Source organism: Crocodylus porosus, unplaced genomic scaffold (genome assembly GCF_001723895.1).
Source record: "Crocodylus porosus isolate Cpor-Errol unplaced genomic scaffold, CroPor_comp1, whole genome shotgun sequence".
Taxonomy (NCBI): domain Eukaryota; kingdom Metazoa; phylum Chordata; order Crocodylia; family Crocodylidae; genus Crocodylus; species Crocodylus porosus.
The window spans coordinates 862,912-878,436 of NW_017728909.1; the positions used below are offsets into that span (position 1 = coordinate 862,912).

The window sequence follows — 15,525 nt, forward strand, 5'->3', positions numbered from 1 at the left end:
TGGCTAGAGACAGACATTCAAAAAGCCAGAGCCTGAATTGATGCAATCTTTGCAGGTTAGTCTAACCTGTGTAGACTGAACCAATTTGCAAGTGAACAGACATTCACTTTTGACTCAGGAAATGCAGGCATGTGCCTGCAGTGGCTCAGGCCAGAAACTGGGGGGTGATAGAGGAAGTGCCCAGCTGGAGGGAAACTAAGCTGAGGAGAGGTGTGGCCAGGACCACATAGGCCTGAGTATGACTGGGGAAGGGTTTAAAACCCCACCCGCATTTGCCTGGAGGTGGAGGGGGGCAGCAGCCCTTGCCAGGCATCCCCAGACCTCCACCCCTCCTCACTTGCTGGCTGACAGCAGGAGCACGGTCAGGGCCAGACCCTGGTAGCATGCAGGGAAGCAGGAGTTTAATCCCCTCATTACCTGGGTAGGGGGGCAGCGTGGGCACCAACAGGCTCCGCTCATGAACCCAGGGCCATGGGAGCCACATGCCAGTAGACTAGGGGAAGGGGTGGGGGGTTAATCTCTCCATTCCAGCAGCAGTGGGGGGCACTGATATGGCATCCATGGCTGAGTCCCTCTGAGAAGCATCCAGCTGGATGCAGGGAGGGCGTGAGGAGGCGGGATGTGACCTGCCTGCAGGGGGAGGAGGGGGAGGCTGGGACTAGTTACAGTCAGACTCACTTTTCCCTCCTGCTGAGGCAGCGTGCCCAGAGCTGGGACAGCCCCAGTGGGTGGGGGGCAGTGCCTGCCACCTCCTGCCTTAAGCTCTGCATGGGAGGCCAAAGTTTGCAGACAGGCTGCATCTGCTGTGTGGCTCCCCGCCCCCTCCCTCTCCCAGGAAAGGCAGCGGCAGAGCGAACTATCACGGCGGGTGCAGGTGAAGCATTTGTTACCCACTGCTGCTCAGGGTGGGCTACTGCAGACCAGGGGCATGGGCCATAGTGGGGAAAGGCAATGGACTGCCGCCACCCAATCTGGTCTGGCCCGGCCATGTGGCCCAGGGGCCTAGGCAGCAACTGGCTCATGGCAATCTGCTCACGTACACCCACTGTGATCGTTCACTCTGCCACCACCTCTGCTGCAGCTGCAGCTGCAGCCTGCCTGCAAGCCATGGCCCCTGCACAGGGCTGGAGGCAGGGGCAGCAGGTGCTGACCCCCACCCCCTAGGGCCATGCCACCCCCAGCTGTGCTGCCACAGCAGGAGACAGCAGTGAATTGGGCTGTAACTAGTTCCAGCTCTCCCCTTGCCACCAGGTCACATCCCCCCTCCCCGCAGCTGGCTGGCAGCTCCTTGGAGGGACTTGGACCAGGGTGCAATGTCAGTACCCCCCACTGCTGCTACCTGCAATGCAGACAGTAACCCCCCCACGTTCCCTCAGGCTACTGGCATCTGGCTGCCATAGACCTGGGTGCACAAGTGCAGCCTGTCAGGGCCCGTGCTGGCCCCCCTGCAATGGGAGGATTAAACCCCTGCTTCCTCTCAGGCTACCAGGGTGTGGCCCTGCTGCCAGCCAGTGAATGAGATGGGGTGGGGATCTAAGGATGCCTGGCAACACTCCAGAGCAGGGTTTCCCATCCCCATCTTTTTCTGACCCAGCCCAGAGCAGAGTAGACCCAGATTGTGCTCCAGCTAGCAAGGAGAGGAATGGGGCCAACCCTGCCTGGCTGGAACAGACAGACAGCTCAGCCCTGCCATGCTGGAGTACTGATTTAACTTGAACTAGGACAGGGTCTGGGATAGAAGTTGCATAAACTGGTTTGTCCCAAGCCAGTTAAGTCTGATACTATATTCAACCAGGTTTACCTTAAACAAATTTTGGCCATTTTGAAACTGATTTATGTGCACTGAACTTATATTTCCTGTTACAGGTTTAAACCAGTTTCTGATCACTTAAATTGGTTTGTGTGTAACTTCTGTCCCTAATCTTAAAGAACAGCATTTTAAAATGAAATGCTTCATGGAAATTGTTCTTAATACATACAGGGTATCAATTATAAGTGAAAGATGAGTGCAGCATGGTCTCAGCAGAGTCTTACTTTCTATCATGATTGTCATGCAGAAATAAAAAATACCTACTAGAACATAAACTAGTTATGTTCCTTCTGAATCTTATCATTAAATACTCAAGAAAACTGAATGAAACAGCCAGCTTCAGTCTGAAAGACTGCTTATATATTTCTAAGAAAATTTTATTTACTCAGTTCAAATCAAACATTCAAATAGTGAAACGCTGCCTTAGACTTAAAGGGGAGAGGGGGAAACAAGAAAAAGCCCCGTCTTTTCCACATTCAAAGTTCAATCTGTTAATGCGATTACCTAAACTTCTTTCTTAAACTGCCCAACCAATTTTCAAAGCTGAGCACAGAGGAAAAATGTGCTCCTTAACCTGCCCATAACAACCAATCCACAAAACTAGAAGCCTAATTATCCTAGACCTCTCCTGTGCTTTCATTATTTGATGTGTGTATGCACGTCAGATATTCAAAATTTGTATGGCTCTGAATACATGGATTTAGTTAGGTTTTATTTTACCCAATTACCACTAGAATTTAACTCAGGCAGTTCTCAAAACACCGGTCTGAAAAAATACGGCTCGACATAGTAGAAATTAACTAACTGACAAACAACATGCATCTGTTTGGGCAGATTATTTTAAAACATAAAACAGTTTAAATGCTGAGGAAATTATTCCAAGGCTGATACATACTTCAGGTATATCTCCACTGTCCATGGGCTCTGGCTCCAAATCTTCACTAATGTGTCTCCGAGATCGAAAGCGTCTATGAGCTGCCTCTTGGTTTATTTGTCTGATGTTGTTGTCTGATTCAGATGCCATATCACTGGCCATTGTGGAAATGAGAAAACGGGAGAGGAGAGGAGAATAAAAAGATTATTACCTTTAAGTTAACACAGGTTTCTATATACAAGATCTTCTGTCACTTTGCTTCCACTTCTATATTTACTTCAATCCTTGGATTCTGCGAGGGGATTGCCAGTCATGGAGGATAACTGTCAGAGATTCTGCAATATGGACCTTTTCAAACTAAACTGACCTGGGACTACCTTCTAATTTCATAAAGATCAGTGATATCATCACACTTTTCAGCTCGAGGACTAAGCACATCATTTCAAGAAATTCAAGGGGCCACAACCAGTGCTTTGGGGCTGGTTTCCTGCACTGCTTCACCTTCTGTATAAGGGAGAATTTAAAAGGAGCATGCATTTAAATGCACTGCATTCCAGTTATTTCCCCCCACCCAAAAAACAAAAGTGCCCTGAACAAGATACTGCAAAGAGGAGAAGGATTTGCACAAGCTAGTGTGCTTCTGTGCCAGCTGGGGAAATCCCCAACAGCTAATTTTCAGGTGAATGAGAGGAAACCACCTTAATATTCTTACTGGGGATCTCCCTGACCTGAGGGAAATCCCTGTTATCTATGCAGCCCAGGCCCCATCTCTCCTCCCTACAGCCCCTGGTTCAGGGAAGATGTTGGGTGGGCAGACGAGGGAGGGCCAATCCAGCCTTTGAAGTTTGAGCTGCAGCCTTTAAAAGGGATTTAGGTTAAGAACAAGGCTTTGAAGGGTACAGTTTAAAGCCACAAGTGCCAAATGCAACCCACAGGCTAAATACTACACACATAGACCACGGTATAACTGTCCTCATATTTTCTCTTTGGCCAATTGCAGTATCTGAACAAGGGGCATGAGAAGATACTTATCCTTCTAGCAAATCAGAGCACACGTTTCTAAATTAATGACCAACGCTGGAGCAAGGAACTGAATCCAGAGTTCCTTTCCTCTCCCTCAAGGGAATGCCCTCCCTTACTGGGCCTCAGTCAAGCTTGTTCTTGCTGCCTTTCCTTCTGGCCTGACGACTACTTCACTTTTAGCTGCCTAGTGGCTTCAATCCTGCCTTGTCCATAGATTGGGGGTTAGCTACTTCCCTGAGAAGTAGGAGATGTGAACTGAAGTCCCCTCTAACTACATGGTGCCTAGAACTCAGCTCCCTTATTCCTGAGCAAGTGCCCTAACCTGTGTGTTAACGGGCAAAAGATGAATGGGCCCTCCTCCTCATTCTCTACAAGCAACAACGAGCTGCATGTACAGTCTTAACTTTAAACCATGGCTCAGTTAGCATGGCTCTTCTCCATCTAATGCACTGGGGGATTTCTGTACTGTTCATTTCCCAGATGAACCACAGCCCAGGTGGAGGTAGACTTCCAAGTAGCCAATTTGGGTCACTTCCGAGCACGTGCAGAAGCTCAAGTCCAATTGTCTGGGGATCTTATTAGGCCAAAAATTGATATGCATAAGGAATCTAGATGTCTTAGTCAGTTTTTGCCTCCTGAGCACAAAGGAATAAAATCGTTGTGGTTAAGATGCCCGAAAGCAGACCAAAGAGCCAAAGAAATACTAGAGATAGACTAGGCTCTAAACCTAGGTATATTACAGGGATGCAATTACCTTGATCAATCAAACCTGGAATCTCATTGAAGAATGATTTGCTTGGCATGACCATAATTACATGACAACCTAGTAGAGATCCATCATTCAAAATACAGTATCCCAAACTTCACTGGATCAGTTTGTTTTTGAAAAATGAAGCAAATTTTACAAAGTAAGTGGTAAAATATTGTATTAAGCATTAGTAGAACTATTATTTTTAACAAATACATAAGTGCTGAAGTTAATGCTTGCATATTTTAGTCACTAGAATTCTGAATATAATAAACAAACAAATCAAGTAAAGCAGAAGGCTCTTAAGACAACCCAGTGGGCATAATATAAATTATGGTGATGGATATAAACACTCAAGCAAGAACAAGGGACATTACTGTAATAACAGCTCACTGAAGATGAATAGTTGCATGTGAAAAAGCAATATAAATCTAGATGGTTGACTAACGTCTGATTTCTGTGCTCATCCTTCCCGGCTCAATCATGTATAGCCTTTAAGCTTATCATATTTTTAGAAGGGTAATCATGAGTAATGTAGAATTTTAAAAAATTAGACAATTCTGAGAGCAGCGTAAGAAGATTACATAAATTACAGTTTGTACACCTATATCAGGATTTCCTTGGAAAGCTCATTAGATTTATCTTAATTTAAATGTAATAAGCTTTCTATAGATTTTCCTTGCCTTTTACAGCAGAATATTTTGAAGATTCAGTGCAAACCTCCTTCAGTGCAAAATATCTTAAACACATTGCCAATTATCCACTGTTCAATTTCAGTTAACTGCCACATAGACATAAAAGTGCTTTAAAAATGGCTTCAGACATGATCCTCAAAACATGAGATCAGCTTTGAAGCACTTCCTTTTGAATATCTCTATGCTCCAGCAGAGCATGACGGGCGTTTCTCAGTCCTTCAGCACCCCACAGTCTCCAGCATCCCATAGTGCTCTACTGCAAACAGCCAATGAACACTCTCCTGTGCACTCAGCTGTCCTTAGGGACCCCTGGAGGCATATTCCTTTGTAGGCATTCTGTATTTGTGATAAACACACCATTAGGAGACAACCTTGCTGAATACCTGGGACACTAAGTGAAGGACTGCCATCTCTAATTCTCAACTGGAATGGTTTGAGAGAAATAACCTCTTAGACAAGGGATTGATGTTACACATAAACCGGTTTAAGTAATCAGAAACTTGTTTAAACCTGTAACAGAACATAAGTTCAGGTCACATAAACCAGTTTCAAAATGGCCAAAACTAGTTTAAGATAAACCTGGTTGAATGTAGTATCAGACTTAACTGATAGAGCTCATATCGGTTTATGCAACTTCTGTCCCAGACCCCTTCCTGGTTTAACTTAAACCAGAGTCCCCAGGCATCCCAGCATGCTCTGCAGCCCTGGGCTGGGCTGTGTTCTCAGCTCCAGAGAGCAAAGCTGTCCCTGTCCCTCTGCTCCCTAGCTGAAGCATGGGTGGGCAAGGGCAGAGGTGTGGCCAGATGCCAGTCCCCGCTAAGGAAAAGAGGGCAGGGAAGAGGTTTATTCACCCTTCCCTCCCCAGTCCCACCAGCACAGACCCCAGCAAGGTCTGACAGGCATTTCTCCACTTGTTCCTTCAGTGGCAGGGGCATGACAAGCCCTGGCAGTAGCCTCAAGTGAACTGGCCAGGGGGAGATTTAATTCCCCCCTCCTGACCCACTGACATAGACCTGGGCCAGGGCTTGCCTAGTGCTCTCCCCTCGCTGCTGCAGCAGCAGTAGGAGCGGCAGCGCAGCCGGACGCCGGCCAGCATGGTGCCCTGAGGCAGAGGGGGCAGGAAGAGGGTTTTTTTCTCCCCTTTATTCCCAAGGGACAGCAGCAGGGGTCTGCCTGCCCTGACAATCACTCCCTGAGCAGGAAGAGTGGCAGGATAAACCCCCTGCCTACCCCTTCTGCCACAAGCTGGATGGAGGGGGAGGGGAAATAACACCCCCTTTTTCCCCCCTGTGGCCATACCCGCACCCCTGCTGTTGAAGCAGTGAGGGGGCAGGGACCTTGATAGGGGCAGCGGCCTCCATCATGGTTTTCCCAGGAGTGCAAGTCTCTTCCCGATGGCAGGCTGCACTGCAGGGCAGGCAGAGCTGCCACAAACTGCAGTGTCAGTGCTAGGGAGGTCTTGGGAGGCTATGGGCCTGGTGCCATGCTTGCCCCGTGAAGTCTGCAGCAGCTCTTCCTGCCCGACTCTGCCCCGCCCTCAGCTCAGGTCCCTGCCCCCCAGGAAAACTCTTGAACTCTCAGGAAACCATGAGAGGGACTGCTGCACCACCAGGGTCGCTCCCTACTCACCACTCCAGCATTTCCCTCCTCCCTCTGGCATCTGGCAGAGGGGGCAGGGTGGGAGCTTATCCTGCCACTTGCCTCATGCAGGGAGCGATCAGCAGCATCGGGGCTGGCAGACCCTGGCTGTGGTCCCCCAAGCACAGAGAAGATTGGAGGGGGAATAAACCCCCTCCTTTTCCACGCTGCCTCAGGGGGCCATGATGGCTAGTGAATGGCCATTTACCTTCCCCTGCAGCTGTAGCAGTGAGGAGGGAGTGCCAGGTGGACCTTGGCTCGGGTCCATGCCAGTAGGACAGGGACGGGGGAATTAAACCCTCCTCCCTGGCCAGTTCACTTGAGGCTACTACTGCCAGGGCTGCCCAGGCCTCCTACCGTAGCTTCCCTGCAGCTGAGGACTACTCTAGCGCCCCTCCCCAAGCTTCTGGCCTGAGCAACTGCAGGCATGTGCCTGCATTTCCTAAATGTCTATTCACTTGCAGATTGGTTCAATCTAGGCAGGTTAGACTAACCTGCAAAGACTGAATTAATTCAGGCTCCAGCTTTTTGAATGTCTGTCCCTAGCCTTAAATGTAAGAGTCAAGAGAATACCTCAGATATAGATCAAAGTTCACATTAAACTTGTAACCCATCTGTTATAGTAAAGAACAATGAACAGTATGTTTCCTTTTCTTTCCTTGAAAGGTCTTCAGCTCTCCCGAGTGAAAATTTTTACAGATGAGCATTTTTTGTGATATTCAAAATAATAATTTTGTTTGAAAGAATGAATATCCATAAAATCCTTAAAATATTACTTGGCCCAAACAATTTATTGCACTTCTTTAACACTTACATTAAAGTTGGCCGGTGCCACTGAGTTGTCCTGTTGTTGTGGTTGACATAGTAAGTACGACCAAGATTGTCCACTTTTTCTTCCCATCCAGGAGGCAGTGGAGGTGGTGGTAACTCCTCTTGGCGATGAGATGCAGAGTCATTGGAATCAACCACTTCCCATCCATGCTGGAAGTAACAATAAATACTGATTACAAAGTTTAACAACAACAAAACATTAAATTGCTATAGGATTTTTGGGCTACGTTAACTGATTTTTAAAAGTGATGGATAAGAATGAAAGACTATTTAACTATAAAAGCTGTGCTGAAAAGGGAACTAGTCTCACTATTACACAATATGCCTCATCTCTTTGGAAAACATTAAATAAATCAATATGACCTTTTCAAATGGTGTAATTTATTTCAGCTACCACTGACTATGAGTTATGCTTAGCACTCTGTATAATGTTAATGGTCACTGAGTTTTATGTTCACGTCTCTACAGAAATTAGGTAATTAATTATCTAAGTAAAGAAGAAGTTAGGACACCTATATCTATGTATGTATTCATTTATTTACAAATATTATATTCTTCATCCTTTTCCCAGCCCTCAGTCAAAACTTGTCTTAAGCCTCAAGCCTGCAATCAAAACTGCATCAAGCCCTGAATCTGTGCAGAGCCATGCTGTCTTCAATTTCAAATAAATCTAAAATCCTATCATTCTATTTTTAAAAAAATATTGTTGTTAAAGAATAGGTTTATCTTACAAAATTACAAAAGCCAGAGCAGTTCAATGTTGTTTCCCCCCATAAGTATGTCTAGGTCAACTTTATATTAGCCATTACAAAATTGTTTTTTCCCTTTATTTGCTCGATTCGCAGTCTGAAACCAGTATGTCAATTTGGGTTCTCTGATTTATGTATCATTATTTGTAAAACATTCTGCAAACCAACCCCCACCCCCTCATTCTACCTGCAAAATCTTCCTTTGCCCTCTTGTCTTCAAACTTACTCTAGTTTCTCCCCAGCAAAGCATGTGCTTTGCTTAACTGAGGTTTACTAGCACTTCACTCCTATTGACTTCGATTGGAGTAGTTGATATTCGAGCAGGTAATGTTTAGAGTCTCAAAAGATTACGACTTCATGTGAGCTAGAAAGCAATCCAGTTCACCAAAAGTCATAAAAATGACACCAAGTCAACAACTCTGAATACACAAAACACAGAGTCAATCTTTTGAGTAAGATGGTAACCATTTTTACAGTGGCTGTACAATAGCGAGCCAAACCTTGTTTTCCAAATATATTTTCTTTGCCTTGTTAGTAATTCTTTAACCATACAATTACCGCTGGCATAGTCGTATATTATTTGAGGTCTGCCTACATTTTCTAGTTTGAGTTAATAATTACTTGAGACAAATTGGCTAAATGAAGTCTTCATTTAGGAGGTATATTTTAGGTTTAAAGTCACCGTTTATCACAGCTGTATAATACAGTTATTGTAAACTCAACATTATGCTATTTGAACTCTGCTCCTTGAAAAAAAATACATTTTTTAAAGTAGCAATGCATATATTTCCATGAGATGCAGACAGAATGTTTTTGTTTTGTTTTGTTTTTTTGTGCACCTATTTAAGAAGACATAACATCACATTTTTTCTCTGGGAATGAACACAGCTCTTACAGTAATACAATTTTGTTCTTGCCATACGGACATTTGACTGCTACAGACTAACCTTATGGTAAAGCAACAGTTGGACTGCAACTGGCATCCACTGTACATGCTAATCATAATCAGGATTTGAAAAAATGATTGGAGAATATTTCATACATTTACTGCACAGCACAAGGCAAATGCTGTAACTGAATGAGCTTTATATTCTGAAGAGTCAGCCTGGCCAAGAAAATAATGGAAAATGCATCATGACAACAGTCAATTCAAAATGATCCTTCTAGAAGCAAGCTTTATCTAACACAGTCTGCTGTACCTATGCCAAATGCAAAAAGCTTGGATAGATTTTTTTTTGAATGTTTCTATCCACTACATTTCAAGGATTGGAAAGTTTTCAAGAACGAATGAAAATAAAAACCCATAATAGAATTAACTGAGTAAATTCAGGATTACTTCCAACAGCTGACATTTCTGGAGAATACAAAAAGCAGCAGTTAATATTTGTAAGAACTAAGTGGGAGATTTAACTTGTTACCAAAAACTAAGCATTATCAACCACTACCATTAGATATCCCTCTGGCTAGCCTGAGTAGCTGTTCCTATGAAGGCAGAAACAGACAAGACCAGAACAGGCTGGCAGGAACATGCAAGCCTATTCAAATGTCCCTCTCCCTCCTGCAGCCTGAAATGTGTTAAGACAAATAATGGGGAGGAGAAGGAATGAGGTAAAGTGAAGAGGAACAAGAAGAAGTGAGCAGGCTATAAACTGCATGATTGAAGTATTAAGCCCATCCTTCATGTAGCCCAAGAGATAGGAAAGACCCATTTTCCCCTGGTACCCAGGGAAGATGGAAGGAAAAATTCCCCACTACTTAATAAAAGAAAAGAAAATCCTTTGCTTCTGGTCTGAGTAGGGGGGAAAAATATATATATATATATATATATATAAATATAAAACAGACTTGCTCCTCTCCTACAAATGTGGATGACCTCAGGAAAGGAGACAAATGTTCACATAAGAAAGAACACGTGCATGTCAAAGAAGGGAACAAAGACATCCCGTGTACAAGACTATGGAAGAGATTAGGTCTAAAACAGAAAAAAAAGACTAAACCTGAAACATTGCATTGGATTAGCAGCAGATCCAGTCCTCTCTCAAGGAGTGATCAGAATCTGAAACTTCATAAGAAGGGGCAAGAATACCTACAGAAGGCATGCAAAGAATAATTTAATCCCAAATAATTCTTATCCTTATTTGTGATGGTCAAAGATTCCTTTAATACCTGAAGCAGGGTGTTAAACATCATTTCCAAAATACCCGTCATTGGTCATGGTACCAGATATTCTGAATATCCATATAAATATGGATCATGATATCTATGCACAACTGCATCTTTCTGAACATTGTTAAGCTTCCTGTCAATAATTTTAGTTCCATGTTGTAGAAAAATATTTCTCTGTCATATGCTATGAATTTCTCTCACCTGTCTCCTTGTTCTTGAAATATGAAATAAGGAAAACTGATGTTCTTGTTCTAACTTCTCTGTGCCCATTTTACTTTTTTATTCCCGTTTTACTCATCGCTATTCTAAAATAAATCATCCTAAACTTTCCAATCTTCATATTGGAGGCTTTTTGGCACTGCAATATAATTTTTGAGATGGGTGACCAGTATCATGCAAAGCGTTTTAGGTAAGGTCACAGCACTGATTTACAGAATAGGTATAAAGACATTACATGTTTTCAATGCTATTCTCCAAACAATTACTTTTATATCCTGACATCTCACTACTCTTCTTTACTGCAATTACATACTGAACAGAATTTTTTTTGAGTGTGTATTCAGTGACAGCCAGCCTGAAAGAAGTAACAGCAGAGCAATAGGGAAGGGATAAAAGCACATGATAGAGAAAAAGGTTTTTTTTTTAAAGTGAGAAAACACAAGAGTGAAGAATAGAAAACTGAGTGAGGTAGTAGGATGGGATGAGTGCGAAGCAGTAATCTGGAAAGATCTACCAGGAAGGAACTGAAAGGAGGGTGACGTTAAGATTAATATATAGGGTATTTATAAAGTATTACTAGTGTATGCTTTAATCAATGGTACATTGATTATTAGAGTCCGCTGCTCAATGGGTTCCTTATGCACAACTTAAAGCAATATATAACACCCCTAATAATACCTTATAAATGTTAATAAGCAGAAGATTCATATCCATAATATGAAGAAGGAATGAAGGAATAAATACAAAGGTAACATAGTAAGCTAATTTGAAAACTTATATGTAATAGGAGGGTTAATACTATATTGAAATAAGTGTGTCACTTGCAAATCAGAAGAAGTGATTCTTCTGCCATATTTAGCACTGGTGATGCCTCATCAGGAGTACTGGTCCAGTTTTGGGCCCCACACTTCAAGAAAGATGGGGAGAGACTGGAAAGAGTCTATCAGAGAGCAACAAAAATGATTAGAAGTCTAGGAAGCATGACTTATGGAGGAATGGCTGAAAGGACTAAGGTTATTTAGTTTGGAGAAGAGAAGTGCCAGTCTTCAAATACCTGAAGGGCTATTCCCAGGAGGATGGAGATTGCTTTTTCTCTGTGGTTATAGAGAACAGGACTAGAACCAATGACCACAAGTTATAGCATAGGAAATTTAGGTTGGAGCTTAGGAGGAATTTTAATGTGCCTATACATGAGCAGGGAGGCTGCTCCGACATACTGTAATTCCAATAAGCCGTATAATAAATAATAAATTCCAATGGCAATTACTGCGCTCCAGCAAGATAATAATAATAAATTACAATGACAATTACTGCACTCCAGCAGCCTCCCACATCTCGTGTATCAGAGTCCCTATGCTTCAAAATGGCAGCAGGGGCACTTTATCTAAATCTAGTTGCACAAGCTTTAGATAAAGCACCCCGCCACCATTTTGAAGCACAGGAACACTGATACATGAGACATTCCAGGTGCTTTAATTAGAACGGCTCTTGGACGATGAAGATGGTCCAGCATTGGAACGGGCTACCTAAAGAAACTGTGAAATCTCCTCCCCTGGAAATTTTCAAGAGCAGATAACACAGACACTTGGCTGGGATGGTTTAGTCGGGACTGATCCTGACTTGGGCAGGGAGCTAGACTAGAAGACCTTGTGAGGTCTATTCCAGGCCTACTTTCATATGATCCTATAAATCGATACAAACAATAAAGATACATGCCATATAAAAACATAGCATTGGAGAATATTTTCTTTTGATGAGGAGAAGAAGTCCAAAACTTAAATAGACTAGCTCACAGGAACAAGGCATGGAAGACCTAGCAAAAGCAATATGGCACTGATAAAAATTCAGTGCTGATCATTCATGATGTGAGAGCACAACCTGCCCTGAGTCCTACAAGCAGAAAAACTGTACAAAGTCTAGTTAGCAGAGACAGGCTTCATTTGTTGGATGAGATTAAAAGCCTATAATTTAGTAGCACTTTTAAATAAAAGGGCTTTAATGGAGGGGGGAGAGCGGGGGAGTTGATAGAAGCAAAACAGTTGTACAGTAATGGCCCTGCCTAGCACTGACTCATGAAACTGGCAGCAGAGACTAAGACAAAAGCATACAACTGTAGTGAGTGGGGACTTGCTTAGCTCATTCTTTCAACACGATATAGTCCCTTATTTGCAGGCTCAGTGGCCTCAATATATGCCACAAACATCTATCAAAACTCAGTAACACAACCTTAACATAGTGCATCCAGGGTGCACTCACAGTCCCGAGTCTTCTCCAGCCCCTGAGAGGTGCCTCCGGCTTCCTGTTGCTCTCTCACACTGCTGTCTTCTTTCTTTGGTTGTCTTTGACTCAGTTCCCTGACATGTTGCTGCTCCTTTCCACCTTGCAGCCCTGGATCTAACTCCCTCTCTTTCTTTCAGTTCCTCACTCTCCAACCAGTTCTCAGCTTGCAGCTCCTCTCTCGTATCTCAGACCCCTGTCTCTGTTCTTCGGCACCTTTCCTCAGGCATCTAACTCTGCACTCTGGCTCCTTTCCCCAGAAGCCTAACTCTCCTCTCTCAGGTGTCCTTCCTGAATCCTTTCCCTGGGAGCCTTTTAACTTCCTTCAGTCAGCCAATTATCTGTCACACCTGGGCCAGTCCTCTGGACAGGCCTGTAATTAAGCCTTACTACCTGGAGTTGTGGTGCAGTCCCTGCAAGCCAGCAGCCTGCTATAGTCATCCTAGGCAGCCTGCAATCAGTGCCTTACTGCCTCCATCTGGGATGTAGCCCCTGCAAACCTGCAGACAGCAACAGCTGGACTTGTGCAGCCTGGTGTGAGCCTCTGCTAAACAGCCTGCTACAACAGCATTAATTTGTTGTGGCCAATTTCTATGCAAAAATTGTCACTTGCTTTTCATCTGTGGTGTATCATGGCAATGCCATGAGATGACATTCAAATGTACATACAGTTGTTTCTTTTTAAAGCAAAATAACTGTAGCACTCTCTTCTCCAGTTACATATTAATCTTTACAGGGAAATTTATGAAGTCTGAATCAGGTACTCTACCTCAGAGTCATCCCTTTGATCATTATTTTCATCCTCTTGTCCTCCATTTTTCGGCATATAGGCCATCTTCAATCTCAAGAAACCCTTTACCCGAGATTTGTGGCTGAAGAACAAAAACAACAGTAACTAAGATGAATATGAAATACTCTTTTTAAAACCAAAATATGTCAAATCCCATAAATTTTCGTAGATACAAAGCTCCTCCCTCACCTTCTTGGTCTGAGAAGAAAATCCTTAAACGTGTATGGCCGTTCCATGGTTGGGTCTTCCGTCTATAATGAGAAATGACAAATTAAAAGTGTTGAGGCTCAAGAATACATATATCATATACACCACATCCAGCAAAAAAGTGTATTAGCAAAATCTGTGAATGCACTGAGGCAAGCTAATCTTTGCCAGTAAGTGCATGTTGGTACTTTATTATTGCATAGCTTGTCCACTAGATGTCACTATCAAAACCAATTTTAGTATACGTGCTGCCAAAGTGAGCACGTAAGCTGGACCAGCAGTCTTAGCCATTACATACACAAATACTTACATATCAAAGAAGGGAGGAGGGGGAATAATGACTAAAATAACTCTCTAAAATATTAGTGTAGTACACTAGGTCCAGTTGGACCCATGACCATCAATATTGAAAATTATATAATCTGTGCCTCCTAGAAAAAGATAAATACTACTAATTTATAAAATTAGCTCCTGTTTTAGGATTCAAAGCACTTTAGATAAGCCTTCCAACACCATGAGAGATAGATGAGTAAAATTTTTCATCACATGAGCTTTGTGATGTCTGAGGTCTTGCTCTAGGTAATGAGACACTTACGATGTATAAAAGACCTCATTTACAAAATACATTTCTAGCCTTCACTTTTGTGGAGAGGCCTGGCAACATGAACCAGAAAGCCCCAAGGACCCAAATGTAAATAAAAGAAACAAAGAATTTATATACATATGAAAAAATAAACAATGAAGCAAACTATGAATATATATTGTTGATGTTAGGCAAGTAAAAATTTTAGAAAACTATTTTAGTTTTTCCCCCCTCCCTTCTTTCTTGGATTGTAAATATTTATGTATGTGATCACAATGATTGCTGATCCAATTTATATGACTTTATTGTTTCATTTTGGCACCTGACTGAAGATGTTCGATGGGGCTGGCAATAGTGAAAGTACACACTGGAACTGTGAATAATACTCACAGCGAGGTAAAGCAGATCTTATTTTCTGATATGACAAGCAACCATAAAAATGTTGAGCAGTTGCTCAGTATCTCTTAAACCAGGTCACAGGTATTTCAAATTAATGTCTCCAGTCCCACCAAATAAGTGGACACATCTGAAAATGTTGGCTCAGCTAACATACCACTGTGGGTAAAGCCAGAAATCACTCCCTAAGAACACTGACTTCTAACACGAACATAAGCATAAGGCATCCTGTCTCCTGAAGCACTGCAAACTGAAGTCTTATTGTACATTTGTGTTTCAGAATAAAACCACTTCTCTTGCGTTTCAAAGAACTGTTATGCCTTGCCATGTTTTCTGTTGTGAAAAAGTTCGCCATTCCCCCGTGGTCATTTCCTTTAATTCCTTTTTTGCACTTTACTTTTGTGAGTTCATGGCTTCCTTCTTCCTGAGAAGCGGTAGTTTTTAGTGGACAAGAGTGTCAAATTTGTATAGGTTGAGATTTATTACTTATATAATACACTTTATCTTCTCTGAGTGCTA

The 15,525-nt window shown here is 42.9% G+C and overlaps 1 protein-coding gene across 4 annotated transcripts in view; it reads right to left on the bottom strand.

Annotated features, from left to right (window-relative positions):
- Positions 1 to 15,525, bottom strand: part of NEDD4L (neural precursor cell expressed, developmentally down-regulated 4-like, E3 ubiquitin protein ligase) — a 259,010-nt gene that overhangs the window by 80,525 nt on the left and 162,960 nt on the right. For all 4 annotated transcript variants that reach the window (XM_019531744.1, XM_019531743.1, XM_019531740.1 and 1 more), the window contains 4 exons: positions 14,010 to 14,071; positions 13,800 to 13,902; positions 7,603 to 7,769; positions 2,706 to 2,838 (listed from right to left, as the gene is read on the bottom strand). In XM_019531744.1, the coding sequence (XP_019387289.1) occupies positions 2,706 to 2,838; positions 7,603 to 7,769; positions 13,800 to 13,902; positions 14,010 to 14,056 (450 nt within the window). In that variant the 5' untranslated portion in view covers positions 14,057 to 14,071. The remainder of the gene's footprint in view (positions 1 to 2,705; positions 2,839 to 7,602; positions 7,770 to 13,799; positions 13,903 to 14,009; positions 14,072 to 15,525) is intronic.